This window comes from Phascolarctos cinereus, unplaced genomic scaffold, assembly GCF_003287225.1.
Source record: "Phascolarctos cinereus isolate Bilbo 61053 unplaced genomic scaffold, phaCin_HiC Scaffold_4;HRSCAF=312, whole genome shotgun sequence".
Classification (NCBI taxonomy): domain Eukaryota; kingdom Metazoa; phylum Chordata; class Mammalia; order Diprotodontia; family Phascolarctidae; genus Phascolarctos; species Phascolarctos cinereus.
In genome coordinates, this window is record NW_027555847.1 from 128,809,947 (window position 1) to 128,825,375 (window position 15,429).

Consider the following 15,429-nt stretch of genomic DNA (forward strand, 5'->3'; position numbering starts at 1 on the left):
AATTGCTCTGTTTGCATTTGAGTTTTTGAAACAATCCCTTCTAAATAGTCGATCTCCGGTTAGAGCCAGAGGCAACCTTGGTGCTTTTAGGAACCAACTCTTTCATTTTTACAAATAGAGGAAACAAGCCAGAGAATGAGAGTCACTTATCCTAAATCACCCAAGAAATTAGCACCAGTGGGTCTAAAACATGGACTTTAGTCAGGGTCCAGATGGATACTGGTAGATGTGATGATGGTTTCGGAAACAGCTCAGTCCCTGCTACTTCTGGTAACCTGGAAGGATAGGAGAACATTGATTTAGAGCTATATGAGACTGCAGAGGTTACCTAGTCCAGCCTCTTTATTTTATAGACAGAGAAAACAGGTAAGAGAATAAAGGATCCCGTCTTCCTTTCCCTCGAATTTGGGCATCAAGGAAACAGCCCAGGCTCCTTATCCCTCAAGACAGGTCTTGAAGACCTCTCACCCAAAAGCCACAAAGCAGCTCCTCTCCAGCTTTTCTGTCTTATAAGAAAAACAGCTCACTTTAGGTTTAACTTGAATCAACAGTGGAAGCAAGGGATGAGAAATTTAGATGTTCTATAGTGGGAAAAGCACTGAATTTGGAGTTCGAATTCTGACTGTATGACCCTGGACGGTTCGCTCTCCCACTCCTTTCTGGGCATCAGTTTTCTTTTGTTAGGGGTCAAGGGGTGCGGCACTAGATGATCTTTCTAGCTCTAGGTCTTGTGATTTTTTTTAACCAGATAAAAGTTAGCCGAAGTAAGAAGAGAATTATAAGATGTTCAGAATTTAGGCTGCAAGTGAGCAAACAAGAATGTTTCTGCTGCCTAGCGGGGGTTCTTAGCCTGGGGTCAGCAAACTTGTTTTCTGAAACATTTTGATAACTGTTTTTTAAATCTAATTGGTTTGCTTTGTAATCCTATGCGTTTTATGCATTTACAAATATTATTTTGAGAAAGGGCTCGTGGCACAGAAAAGGTTAAGAAGCCCTGTTTGCCCCTATGTGTTGTGGATAGACTGAACTGGAGGGCTCTCCTGTCCTATGTAGTCTTCTAATTTTTTTTCTCCCAACTTGCCTTAGGTGGGGCGGGGCGGGGAAGGGAGGGATGTGGAATGATGGCAGGGACTCTGTTGCCATGTGGATCCTGCCTGTTGACTCTGGCTGGTCTCTGCTGAGCAGCTCCCAAAGCCTGAAACCCAAGGTGGGAATGAAGCCACAAGCATGTTTGGAATCAGCCATCTCAGCGCCCGCCTGGCCATGCTGGCTCGGGGGCTGCACATGGAACTGTTTTGCTGTATCGAAGCACAGGAGGAGAAACTCCATGGGACTGTGGAGGGAGAGGGAGCGTGTGTCTGAATACCAGCTTGCTATCCTTTACCCCTTGGGCCACCTTCTTGAATGGGCATGGGTAGGTTAGGGTACCAGCCCCTTGGCACTTCCTGGCTTCCTGGGCAGGGCTGCCCACGGTGAGTTTAATAGCTCAAGTTGTCTGCTCTCTCAGCAGGGTGGGTGCTGGGCTGGGAAGAGCTGTTGGGGGTCCTGGCTGTGGACACCTCCAGTTCTCAGAGCCTGCCTTTGATTAGGAACGTCCTGTACTGGCAGCCCTGAGGCTGACCAGCCAGGGAGGGTGTTGGCACCAGAGGCGTTCGGAGGACGTAGCTTCTGTGTTCCTTCCTTGTCTGTCCTATAGGGCTTAGCACATTGCTAGGCACTCGTGAGCTTGATGGACGTGCGCTGGTTAATTTTCCCAGTATCTAGTAGGAGAAGGGCAGGGATGGGGACCATTTTTAACAGGTGAGGAAAACCAAAGTGTATTCATTATGTGGCTTTTGAGTGGTCTTTTTTTACCTTTCTCTTCTATAAAATGGCAATAATGTTCACATTACCTATTTCCTGGTATTGATGGGAGGAAAAGTGTTTCATATATTGCAAAACTCAGTAGAAATTAGAGCTGGTATTAGGGTGCATTTTTTCCCTTTCTCTTCTCCCACTGTCCCATGAGCACCAATTAGAAAGGGTCAAGTAGGTGCTAAATAATTAAACAGGCTGGGGGTACCTGGGTGCCCTGAGGCATGCTCATGCCAGCCAACCTAAGAAGGGATGCAATTAGATGGAGACCTGCAGGGTTGGGCCTGGGCCTATGGCTGAGCCCCACCCTCCCTCTTCAGGAAGCCCTTGCTGTTGGACCTGGGCCAAAGCCAGCCTGAGCAGCTCCATCTGATGGGAATTAGGTCAAACAGACTTGGGGGAGTTTTTCTTCTGTCCTCATTTGGGTTTACAGGCTATGGGCCTGGCTGGGTATGGCAGCTCCAGAGCTGAGAAGAACCAGAGCTTGATCATAAGGGAACATCTGTAGCAACATCTGCAGCTTGATGAGAGGATGGTTTACAGCAAACACAATGTCAATGGTTCAGTTAGACAACTCAGCCCTAGAGGGTGGCACCGGGAGGTAGGGAAAGAATCAAAGAAGCTCAGAACTAAGAAGGGACCTCATAGATCATCCGGCCCCAACTCTCTCATTTTTTTTCTTTTTTCTTTTTTTTAAATTCTGGGCTGAACAAACATCAAATAAAGAGAGCATTTCTGTGTACAGAATAGAACAAAAGAAGAGGATTGTACATAAAACTGTTTATATCCATTATATGCAGTTTGTTTTTCTTTTTAAGTATATAATAAATTCAACATAACTTTCAAAGCTGTCCTGCTTGTCTGTGATTCCTTCTGTCCTTCCTTATGTTCTCCTCTGTGCATTAAAAAAAATCTTCAATGACCTTCTTTTCTCTTCTCTTCTTTTCTGTCCCCCCCCAATATTCTTAACCCTATCCTTCCCCTTCCATCAGAAAAACAAACAAACTCTTAAGAAATATACATAGCGAAGCAAAACAAATTTCCACATTGGCTATGTCCAAAAATTTATATTTCATTCTACATCTTGAGTCTGTCCAGGTCAGGAAGTAGGTATTGTGCTCCATCACTGGTACTTTGGCATGGTGGTTGGTCACTGAATTGATCAGAGTTCTTAAATCTTTCAAAGTTGTTTTTCTTTAAATTGTTCTCCTGGTTCTGCTCACTTCTCTCTGCAGCGGTTCTTGTAAGTCTTCCTAGATTTCTCCAAAACCATCCTTTTTGTCATTTCTTACTGTGTAGGAATATTCCATTTCATTTGTATGCCATAATTTATTCAGTCAATAGATTCCCCATTAGATGTGCACTCCCCTAGTTTCCAGCTCTTTGCCACTACACAAAGAGCTGATATAAATATTTTTGTATGTGGGTCTTGTTCCTCGTTATTTGATTTTTTTTAAACCAACTCTTCATTGTGTAGGCAAGGAAATTGAGACCCAGAACAGGGAATAAATTTGCCAGAGGCTACATGCACAGTAACCTAGTTGCAGAGACCGGATTAGGATTGAAGTCTCTTGCTCAACATAGGGCATTTTTCAATAGTATCACATACCGGCTCCCCAGGCAAGGCTGCCTACGGTTACACTGTTGTGTGAATTTAACAGCTGAAGTCATCTGCTTTCTGGGCAGGGTGGGTGCTGGGTTGGAAAGAATTGTTGGGTGTCTGTTATGGACACCTCCGGTTCTCAGAGCTTGACTTTGGAAACTTCCTATGCTGGAAGCCCTGAAGTTGCCAGTCTCACCCCTACTCTTCCCCCTGCCCCCCAAAGGAGAACAAAAGGTTTTTAGGATTTTAGAGCTGCAAGAAACCTGAGAGATTGTCTTCCCCAACCTGCCCATTTTATAGCTGGGGAAACGGAGAGTGTCAGGTTAAAGTACTTGTCCAGGCTTTAGAGCACATAGTAAATGCTAACTTAAATGCTTGTTGACTGACTGTCTTGAATGGCTTCCTGGTCCATGTTGGATCTGAGAGGGACTCAAGAAATATGTGGTGGATAATTTGTCCTCCCTGTGGCCCTGGCATCAACTTGGAAGCCAGAAGATAACCCCAGTTCCATTTTATTTTATTTTGTTTTTAGGATAGGCAATGGGGTTAAGTGACTTGCCCGGGGTCACACAGCTAGTAAGTGTTATGTGTCTGAGGCTGGATTTGAACTCAGGTCCTCCTGAATCCAGGGCCGGTGCTTTATCCACTGTGCCATCTAGCTGCCCCCCTCCCAAGTTCCATTTTAGAAGGACTTTCTGAGACACCTCCTCAGGAGTGTTAAATCTCCCCCCTCCCCCACTTTGTAATAGTAATGGGCTGAGGCTCACAGGCCTCCTAGCTCAATATGGATGTGTGTGTGTGTGTGTGTGTGTGTGTGTATGTGTGTGTGTGTGTGTGTGTGTGTGTGTGTGTGTATGGAGGGGCGGACCTAGATGTTTCTCCCTCACTTCCAGGTGTACTCTCTGCAGCCCAGAAATTCGGGGGCAGTAAAGGGAAAGAAAGTAATTTATTTATCACCTCGGACATGGGTTCAGATGGCTACACTCTTGTCTGCAAAATGGCTGGGTGATCTCCAATTTCATTCCTAGCAACTGTGACTCTGAAGTGATCCCTCCCAGCTCACAGGGCAGGATCACTTCTGAGAGATGAGCCTTTGGAGGTTCTAGCCCCTTTCGGCGTCCCTGGATGACTGAGTCTGGGAAGGCAGCTGCTCTTACACATTCCCAGAGGGAGTATATATGTGTGGATGTGCAGTGGGGGTCTGGGTTAATCCAGTGACTTGCTCTCTCATTTTGTAGTAGAGACAGGGAAGGAGGTGTCTAGGGAATGAACCTCTCTCAAGTGAGGGAGAACTGTGGGTGACCAAAGTCCCAAGACCATACATAGATATTAAGATTTAGATCTGGAAGAGACCTTGGAGGTTATCTACTTCCAAACCCCTCATTTTATGGACAAGGAAACTGAGGCCTGAAGTGATTAAGTGGCTTGCCTAAGGTCACACAACAGTAGAAGCAGAATTTGAACCCAGGTCCTCTGACTCTAATTCTAGCGTTCATCTCACTCACCATTTTCCTGTGTCAGAGGCTGTTGTTCAGGGAGAACTCCGAGTCTCCTCTGCTTTGAATAATTGAAGGGGAAAGGGGAGGGGGCCAACAGCAGACTATAGCCTGCCTATTGGAGCTGATGAAGTCACAGGCGGGACACCTGTCACAGGCCCCCTGGGGACCTGTGTCTGACTCAGACGCTGAGTGGGAGGGCAGGTGAGCTATGACAGGATTTCAAATGGCAGACACCATGAGGCTGCACCTGTCCTTCCCCAGGGCAGGGGGGGAAGTGTGCTTATCACACTGTGGAATCCCCCACTTCTTCCTTTCCCTTCCCCTCCCACTAATTACCTAATTGCCCACCTCCCTGCTTTTATTTTTGCATTACTGAAGAGCCTAACACAATGTTTTAACAGTAGAAAGAACACTAGTTTAAGAATCTTGAGAACTGGGGTTCAAATATCAGCCTGCTTTTTATTATGTTATCCAGAGAAGGTCCTTTAATTGCTCAGCCTCAGTTTCCTCCTCTGTAAAATAAGGGGATTGGACATAGTGATCTAAAATCTGTTCCAGCTTGCAATCCAGATATCCTATGAACCATTTGGTGGGGATGGGTGACAGTGTGTGTGTCTGTCTGCGTGTGTGTCTGCTCAGAGTCTCTTAGCTCTTTTTTTTTTTCCTATTTAGCTGAATAGGGCTTGCCTAGGAAAGCATGCCAGTCTTATCATCTACTTATCACACCTACTGAACAAGCCTTCTGCCAGGAACTGCCAGAGGGGATACCCGAGGGACTTCCCTAATCAGCTGCCTCAGTTCTAAGGCACAGTTACCAAGCTCCTACCCACGATGATATGTTGAGAATTCACCGTGAAAGCACTTTCTGAGATGTTGACTACCAACTTACCACACCAGTACCATAACTCGTGTGAAGACCTAAGAGGTCTTCAGTGATCACATGCCCAACATGAATCAAAGTTCTAAGTAGTTTAATCTTAGCTCTCTCTCTCTCTCTCTCTCTCTCTCTCTCTCTCTCTCTCTCTCTCTCTCTCTCTCTCTCTCTCTCTCTCTCTCTCTCTCTCTCTCTCTCTCTCCTCCTCCCTCTCTCCTCTCCCTCTCCCTCCCCTTCCCCTCTCCCTCTCCCTCTCCTCTCCCTCTCCTCTCCCTCTCCTCTCCGTCTCCTCTCCCTCTCCCTCTCCTCTCCTCTCCCTCTCCTTCTCCCTCTCTCTCTCTCTCTCTCTCCCTCCTCCTCCCTTCCCTCCTCCCTCTCTCTCTCTCTCTCTCTCTCTCTCTCTCTCTCTCTCTCTCTCTGTATGTGTATAAATGTCCAGGATGAGAGAGGGGACATGATAATCCCACTGTCCTCTAACCAGGAAAGACCATACCTGGAGTATTATGTACAGTTCTGAGAGTCCCATTTTAGAAATCGACAAGTGGAAGGAATTGTCTAGGGGAGTACAACCAGGGTGATGAGGGAGGAGTCTCAAGATCACACCAAAGGAACATCATTTGAAGGCACTAAGAGTGTTTTTTAGCTTAAAGAAGAGGAAGCTTAGAGGGTATGCAGCAGCTGTCTTCAAACATCTGAAGTCTTCTCTGTGGGGTTGAAGGATTAAGGTAGCTCCCAGAGGGGAGAAGGGGATCAATGGGTGGAATTTATGGGGTTCTGGGTTCTTAGTTCAGGGTGATGGGTTTCACAGGCTGGAATTGTTCCCGGGTGGGGTTGCTGGGAGAACCCGACTGCCAACCGGAATCAGAAAGGCAGAGGCTGGAGGGTGTGCCCTCCCCATTAGGCTTGTTTGGCCCAAGGAGAGGGGCGACGCTTCATGCTTCCAGGACGGCAGACGCCACTGAGATCTGAAATTTCCCTGGAATAAAATACGAGGGCTCTCAGGAATGAGCAGAAACCCTGCTTGCTGGCTTGTTCTGGGCTTTGGAAATTCATCTACAGGGATGGCAATTAGAGGGTCTGGGAGTCTGAGCTCATTAACTCCTTTTCCCCTTCTCCTTCCATTCCCCCGCCATGCCTGAGTCAATAAAGGAGGCAGACTCAGAAGCGTTTTGAGAGCTGTTAAGAGAGTGCCTGCCTGGTTCCCAAGGTGATCCCATTACCCTGGCACCCAGTGTCATCACATTGTTATTTGGCCACCTGGTATCACCTATTACTCTAGCTCTCCCCAAACTCCATCACTCCAAGGGGCTGCCACCTTGTAACTCTGGTATTGATTGCCCCATTGCCAGCACCATGGTATAATAAATAAAAACCTTACGCTGATTCAGTACTTTGTCATTTTCAAAGTGCTTTTCTCACAACCCTAAAGTGGAAGTAATACTAATGCTGTTATCCCCACTTTAAATATGGGGCACCTGAAGCTGAGCACAGAGCTAATAAATATCTTAGCTGGGATTTGAATGAACCCTGGTCTCCTGCCTGCAAGTTTAGGATTCTTTTCACCACATCCTGCTGCCGTCTATCCTGTTGCAATGTGACTTGATCAGTGGGGAGCCATCAGCTTCCGATACTGACCCCTAGATGGGTAAGGGTTGGGACTTTTAACCCTAAGATCTCTTAGGTAACATCTTTCCCCAAGGTGAGTTCTTTGTGGTCCTGGGGATATGGTTGCCGGACTGATGGAGGGCTGTGAACAACCAGTGTGATGGGAGGCAGAGAACAGCACAGAATCTTAGGTGAGGAAACGAAAATTGTATTAGAAGGATCACTTGGACCATTTGGGTGCATCCACTCAGCATTCTATTGGGCACCACAGAATTCTGCTTAGTATTCTGGAGCCACCTGGCAAAGGTTAATGAGAATTAGCACCATCGTAATTAAAGGGAGTCTGTCAGTGGTGTGGAGGAGTCCAGGAAGCTGTCCCTTATGGGAAGGAGGAGGGGTATCAATAATTAATGGAGGCAATTTAGGGCAAGGTACGAGTTAATGAAAATGTACAGTGGAGTAATTACAGAGCATGGTGGGAGCCTTTGTGTAGGGGGAGAACCAGCAAAAGCCTAGGACAGCTTTGGTTGAGTAGTTCAGGGAGGATGGCCAAGGGAAACCTCCAACTTTCACAGCCTCTTGTCAATGAGAGGATGAGATGAGTTCCAGCTGATGGCTAGCTAGGACCATGCACAGGGATGGATCCTGTATGGTCTGTTCTTAACCTCAGTACTTATTCATTGTGTCCCAAGAAGACTCAGGAGCTATCTGTAGGTTGGAAGTAGCTGCACTGCAGTCCTGATAGTACAGATGCTTTTTTTTTTTTGGCTAAGCAATAGGGTTAAGTGACTTGCCCAGGTCACGCAGCTAATAAGTGTAACGTGTCTGAGGCCGGATTTTGAACTCAGGTCTTCCTGACTCCAGGGCCAATGCTCTATCCACTGTGCCACCTAGCTGCCCCCCCCCACCCACACCAGATGCATGTTTGTCAGAGGCTCTGGATCAGAGTGCTCGGAAGTCACCAGAATGAACTAGGAGCTCTGACCATGTTTGGCCAGGAAGAAGAGTTGTGGTCTAACGGAATAACACTGGCTCTCAAGTCAGAAGTCCTGATTCTGCTACTATGTATCTAGTCATGTACAGTCATAAGATTTAGAGCTAGAAGGGTCCTTAAAGGTCTGTTGTTAGTACAACCCCCTCATTTCACAGATGGGGAAATTGAGACCCGGAGTAGTTAAGGACATGGAATAGCTAACTACTTGTCTAGGCCTTTACCCCCAATTGTAAAGTGAGGAGTGGGGTCCAGATTCTCTCTTGAGGTGCCATTAGCTCTTAAATTTTAGTATTCTATAAGCCTACTAAGGACAGCGAGAAATAATCACTAAAAGCTATCCTTTGTTTTCCTTCCTCCTTTATACCTTATCTGATCTCTCTACCTTGTTGAGGGGGATTGGAGATCCCTGTTGAACCTCAGAGAGATTTCCCTACACTCCACCTGTCCCAAACTGGTCATCCCAGGTTCCTCCCACTCACAGGTGGGGCTGTGCTGAGGTGTAGTTAGTGTGGGTTAAGTGCTAGGATAGAGTAGAAGGGAAATTACCCTTTCCCCAGCTCAAGCTTTCTTCTTTTAAAGGGCTGAGTAGTTGGGGGAGAGAAAGGGAAGGAAAAGAGAAAGCTACTATGTGTCTAAGCTGGGGGAGAAGGCAGTGGGAGTTAAGTCTTCAGCTGCCTGGGAAATCTTGCTTACCTGCTATCCTTAACCACTGGGGAGCACTGATCAGAGGACTGGATTTGGGGGTTACGTGAGGAGCCGGTTTCTGATCCCCGATCTGTTTGTTCCTTCCTACCTGTATAACCTTTGATCTGTCATGCATTTCTCCAGGCTGTAGTTTTCTCATTTGAAAAATGCAGGTAAAGGGCTTTCCCAGTGCTAAATCTTATGATGCTAGAGAATTGACATGCTTAAGTCCAAGCTCTTAACCCAGGGCCTTGGAACTTAAAAATTTTGGAGGGGATAAATGTATTTCGATTGATTTCCTTTGTAATCCTTTGTACTTAATTTTGTGCATTTAAAATGTGCTGAAAAGGGGTCCAAAGATTTCACCAGACTGCCAGAGGAGTCCAGAACACACACAAGAAGGTCAAGAGTCCTTGCAGTGGAAAGTATAGTTGCGGGGTTTCTAGTCCAGCTGCTGATTCATATGATGACTTTTGATAACCTCTGTGTGCCTCAGTTTGCTCATTTGTAAAATGAGGATACTGGACTACCAGTATCCTGTGTGACCATAGGCAACTCATAATCCCTGGCCTCGGTTTCCTGTCTGTAAAATGACAGAGTTGGGATAGAGGACTTCTGAGATTCTAACCTATGACTCTAAGTCTGTGAAAATGACATTGAACCATTTACTTAGCCATCTACGCCGGCCTTCAGTTTGGTTGTATCCCAAGCAGGGGTGCCTTCCCCACTCCTGTCACCTGACTATTCCCTGTGTTAATCCTGTGAGCTGTCCAGGGGCTGGGTCCCAGGCTGTTCTTTCTGTCTCCCTCTTCCCAGTGTAGCTGAGCTAAGGACCAGGCATAGACCTTTGAATGGTGGGGAGAGTATGTGTCCAATAAAGTACAGAAAGCAGGGAGCCGGAATGGCTTCTTTCTTCATTTCTGAAGCCCAGAAGGAGCCAGGCCATGGTTCTCTTGTCTCCTGGCTGTGATCTAGGACAGACTTCAGGTTTTGTTTTGGCTCCACATTCCTTCAGGAGGGAACAGATGTTTTTGCCCTAGAGACTTGGAGGCTCCATCTGTCTCTTAGGTCTTTGGAAGTTGGGGAAATGACCCTCTTCCCTCTTCTGCAGCCTAGGCGGAAGTCCAACAGGAACATCTTGAGAATAAGTCAACAAACACTCATTACGCAAGCAAGTACCGGAGGAAGAATCCCCATTGTCATAGTATAGTGAGAAAGAATGCTGGATTTGGAACCTGAGGGCCCAGGTTCAAATTCTGTCTGCCATCTGCGTGTGCTGTTTAACTTCTCTGGGTCTTTCTCCTTATTTGTAAAATGAGAGGATTGGATTAGATGCCCTCGCTATATCCAACTCTAAATCTATGAAATGATGTTTGGTCTTTTACCTCCCCCCATCCCCAAGTCTTCTGGCTATAAATCTTTAATCACTGAAGCATGTTTTTGGTTATTTTTTTTCCCCAAAAGGAGGTGAGAAATTATGTCTCCCTGGGGTTGCTCTAGGAGTTTTAGGGTAAGAGCACAGGAAGAGACAGGAGAAGAGGGCACGAGGAGAGCAAAGGAGACACGTTCCCTCAGTGTTCCTGGCAGATATAGCATTGGACACAGCCCAAGAAGGACCAGTCCCCAAACCAGCTTCTCTTTGGGGGGGGGTGTCCTGTGGTTTATAGGAGCTTTTCATGTGAGCCTCTGGCCCCCCAGAGGGGCAGCCTCATTGTCTGAGGGGCAGTCACGCTGTAAGGACACAAGACCCGAGGCAGGAAACAGGAGGGGCCAGAGTCCACTTCTCGATGCTCAATGAGCTAGGTCCCCAAGCAGTCGGGAAACAACTCTTTCTGCACTTCTACCCCTGCCTCCATTCCGAGCCTAGCCCAGATAATTCAATTCAACAAATTCTGCAAACATTTACTGAGTGCCTCCTGCAGCCTAACCTCAGCGCTCAGTAATTGTTTCCTGTGTGTTTTGTCTCCCCAGCCAGACCCCGAGCTCAGCCCCATACGCCTCTTGTCTCCCCCGAAGTATTAGACTCTATAAATGCTTGTCAGAGAAATGAATGACTAGATGGATGGACGGTCCTGACCCTCTACCCTACTGATCACGGGGCCATGGGCTCTGAGCTGCGTCCTCAGGAGTGGGAACGGGCAGCATTCGCTACACTCTCTGCTCTGTTCATCTTAGCGTCAATGGTGGGCATTTGTAAGATGGCTAGGAAAGCTTGCTCTTCAGCTGGGGTGAGGGGTTAAGTCTATGACTGAGGCTAGAGGTCAGGCGGGGGCCAGGGGCGGGGCTCAATCTGAGGCCCAGATTTTGGGATTTGGAGCCATAAGGAATCTCCAGAGATCATTTAGGCCAACCCCCTCATTTTATATATGAAATTGAGGCCCAGAGAGATTAAGTTAGTTGTCTGGGAGGCGACATAGCTAGTAAGTATCTGGGCAGGGATTTGAACCCAGGTTTCCTTGCTAAGGGATAGAGCTTGGTGATATGACCCCCACATTCCCATTCTTCCCCATATTTGCTCCTAAAACTGGATGTATGCAGTGATTGCAGTGTGCCCCCAAAGGTATCTCAGAGAGTGAAAGTATAATTGAAGGGCACAGGTGGCCATATGGTCGTGTTCCTTGGGTACTGTCTGGTCCCAGAGGCCAAGACAACTTAAATGCTTCTCATTTGAGTACTTTGACCACTGGGGTTCCCTTAGATCTCTGTTTGCCTCTATCATAGATTTTATACTCCTGGGCAGTCCTGGTGAGGGTCTAGGAACCAGTGTTTGGCCTGGATGGAAGTCAGCTGTGATGGTGGCTAGGGCTCCATCTGTGTCCAGAGTTGGTCTAGAGTTAGCAATTTGGGGGTAAGTTGGACAGGGCGGGGGTGGGGGGGGAGATTGTGAGGAGCCTAGAATGCCAGGCTGGGAAGAGTTGCTTTCCTCCTTTGGACACTGGGTGACCTGGCAAGATTTTTGAGCTGGTAAACGATGGGATGAAAGAGTGTTTTAGGAAGACTAACTGTGTCTCAGCATGGGTGCTCCACATGAAGAATGGTTGTGAGGACTACAGCTATTACTGTTCCAATTAGTGATCTGTGTAGTAAAGCCCTAACGATTCCATCAGTCACTACGACAGGGACTCTAATCACAGGTTATGAGGGAAATAAACCCTTCACACTGCCCTTAACACCTCTGTCCCGGCCTAGCACCAAAGAGGGCACGCAAAGGCAATTCATCCCCTCTCCTCTGCCCTAGGAGACAAGGCGGAGAGCATCTGTGATGTCCCGCCACCCCTTGAGGATGAGGCTCCAGAGAGATGAAGAATTTTAGATAGTAAGTCGCTGGGCCAGGATTGGAATCTAGGTCTTCAGATTTCAAATCCTTACGCTGCCTTTTATAAGCTATGAGTTCAATGGAATGTAGCCAGGATGCCTGTCCTGTGGTGGCAGGTCTAAGGAGTCAGTAAGATCGTGGGAAGATTATTGATGTTGAAATGATAACTCTCTTGTCGAGGTAGAGAAGTGAGAGGAAATAGAAAAAAATATATATATATTTGTGTATGTATATGTATATATATGTATATATATGTATATATGCACATATACAAACACCTACATACATATACATACATGTATACATATATATACATATATATGTATATATGTGTGTGTGTGTGTGTGTATGTATGAGACCCTTCTTTAGACAAAGTTTCACACAATGGACCCAGGAAACTGATGTCCAGACCTCACCCAGATGAACCATGCCAGGATAAAAGTAAATAGCCCAAATTCCAACCCTGTGATTAGGCCCTGAGCAAATGATCTAGTCTGGGGCTTCTGAAAGGAAATTTCTGAATCAGACTGAAGGACTTGGTTTGTCCTTCCAATCTTCAGGGTCCCCCAAGCTGCCCTTCCTGTTACTTATGCAACATGACTGTTCTGTGGGATCTGATTTGGGGAGGAGACATGGTCCTCATTCTTAGTGGGGGCCTGCTCTGATGGGAAGACACAGCTCTGCTCTCAGGGAGCTGCTGATCTGAGGAAGGAGATATAATGCCTGACATTCAACCAAAAAAATAGAGTTAAAGGGACTCATTTGGTCCAACCCCTTCATTTTACAGATAAGAAAACTAAGGCTCAGAGAGGTGAGAGCCCTGGGATGGGGGAAAGGACAGACGGTCTCTAGAGTTCATGGGTGGGTAGAGAGGTCCTAAAACTTGTTCATATGTGCCCTGCCCTCTTGTCTCCCCAGAAGCCTGATGCCACGGACACTGGATGGCCAAATCACCATGGAGAAGACCCCTAGCTACTTTGTGACAAAGGAGGCCCCTAGGCGCATACACAACATGTCCCAGGACACCAAACTGATTGTGGTCGTACGAAACCCTGTTACACGGGCCATTTCAGACTATACTCAGACGTTGTCCAAGAACCCATCCATTCCGAGTTTCCAGGCACTGGCCTTCCGAAATGGCAGTACCGGGCTGGTCGATACCGCGTGGAGTGCTGTGCGCATCGGCATCTACGCTAAGCACCTGGACAACTGGCTGCAGTACTTCCCGCTGTCCCACTTCCTGTTTGTGAGTGGCGAGAGGCTGGTGAGCGACCCAGCGGGGGAGATGGGCCGAGTGCAGGATTTTCTGGGCCTCAAGAGGGTCGTGACAGACAAGCACTTCTATTTCAATGAGACCAAAGGCTTCCCCTGCCTGAAGAAGCCAGAAGGCAGCAGCCGCCCTCGATGCCTGGGCAAGTCCAAGGGCCGACCCCACCCCCACATCGAGGAGCATGTGGTCCAGCGCCTGAGAGAGTTTTATCGGCCCTTCAACCTCAAGTTCTACCAGATGACCGGGCAGGACTTTGGGTGGGACTGACCCAGACTATGGGTACTCTAATGGTAGTGGGGTGGGATGGGGAGCCCCTGAGCCAGGGCAGGGGCTGCCAAGAGCAGTGGGGGTCGCCGGCAAGGCAAGGGAAAGATCTCAGAAGACACCCATCTGGGCCTTGGACTTGAGCCTAGTACCAGGCTTTGGAAAATTTGACAATGGTTCTAATTTATATCTGTTCTCCTAGTAGAGAGCAAGCAATTGTACACTTACTGAGTAGAGAGAGATATTTAAGAAATAAAACAGTCAGATAAATATTCTTCCACATAAACCCCTGTGGTCTCTATTGCCTGGATATGTTTTCAGGAAGGGAGGAAAAGTGGGAAGATGGGAGGACTGAGTTTTAATCTCTTTCATATTTGGGTAGCTCATGGTCATTGGGCCACATGTCCCTTATTGAGAATAATCTGGGGGGCCACTAGCAGGAGCCAGAAGGGTAAGGATTGGACTTTCAGCCAAGCAACGTCATTCTGTGCTCTGCTTCCCCGGAAAGTGCCTAGCCCTGGTACCTAGCTGATGGCTGGACGTGTCACCCAAGTGATGGTGCAACTTCTAGCTCTGTCCCAAATTTCCATATTGCCTCTCCTCCCGATATACATACCTATCACCACAAACATTATCCTCCAAATCCTTTTCCTCTGCTGATTCCTCACCTTAAAACTTTTCCCTAAAACCTTTAACTCCCACTGACTTCTCACCCTAAACCTCATTTCCAACCCTCAGCCACCCCATTGACTCCTTACTAAAACCTTCATCCCTCATTAACCCATCATTGACCACACTAACCCCTTAGCCAAAACTGTCATTCTTTATTCACCCCTTCCTCCAAGTTTCATCTCCTACACACCTCTTACCCCAAATTTAATCACTCGCCTTGCATCAGTCCCTGTCACTAAATCGTCATCTCTCCTTTGCCCTCATGCCAAACTCTCATCTCCCTAATCTTTATCTTCCACATGCCTCTCATCTCACAGAATCACAGAATCAGAGAGCAGGAAGGGATCTCAGAAGTCATTCATTTAAAGACATCCCCGAATTCCCAATGGGGACATCCAGTCTCCACTTGAAGACCTCATTAAAGCGGAATCCACTGTCTCCCAAATCAAGCTGTTCTGCTTCGGGAAAACTCTTTCTAAGGAAGTTTTACTTTCATCAACCTTAAATCTACCTCCCTGCAGCTTCTAATTTTGCCCTCAGAGGCCAAGAAAAACAAATCTAATCCCCCATCTGCTGGATAGTCCTTTTAAATACTCAAAGACAGCTATCACGTTCCCTCTAAATCTCCTTTTCTCTAGGCTAAACATCCTTGCTCCTTCAACCAGCTCTCATAAGGCATGGTCTTTGGTACCTCAAGATCCTGATAGCCCTCTCCTGACTCATGGGAGCAGGATTTCTCACCTTTTGTTGGAACACTACTTCCCCAAGCCCATGCTTCAGAGATCAAAGATTTA

At 47.2% G+C, this 15,429-nt stretch overlaps 1 protein-coding gene across 1 annotated transcript in view; it reads left to right on the plus strand.

Moving 5' to 3' along the window:
* Positions 1–14,249, plus strand: part of HS3ST6 (heparan sulfate-glucosamine 3-sulfotransferase 6) — a 35,223-nt gene extending 20,974 nt beyond the window's left edge. The window contains exon 2 of the mRNA XM_021006897.2: positions 13,348–14,249. Coding sequence (XP_020862556.1) covers positions 13,348–13,966 — 619 coding nt within the window. The 3' untranslated portion in view covers positions 13,967–14,249. The remainder of the gene's footprint in view (positions 1–13,347) is intronic.
* Positions 14,250–15,429: the final 1,180 nt, after the last annotated feature.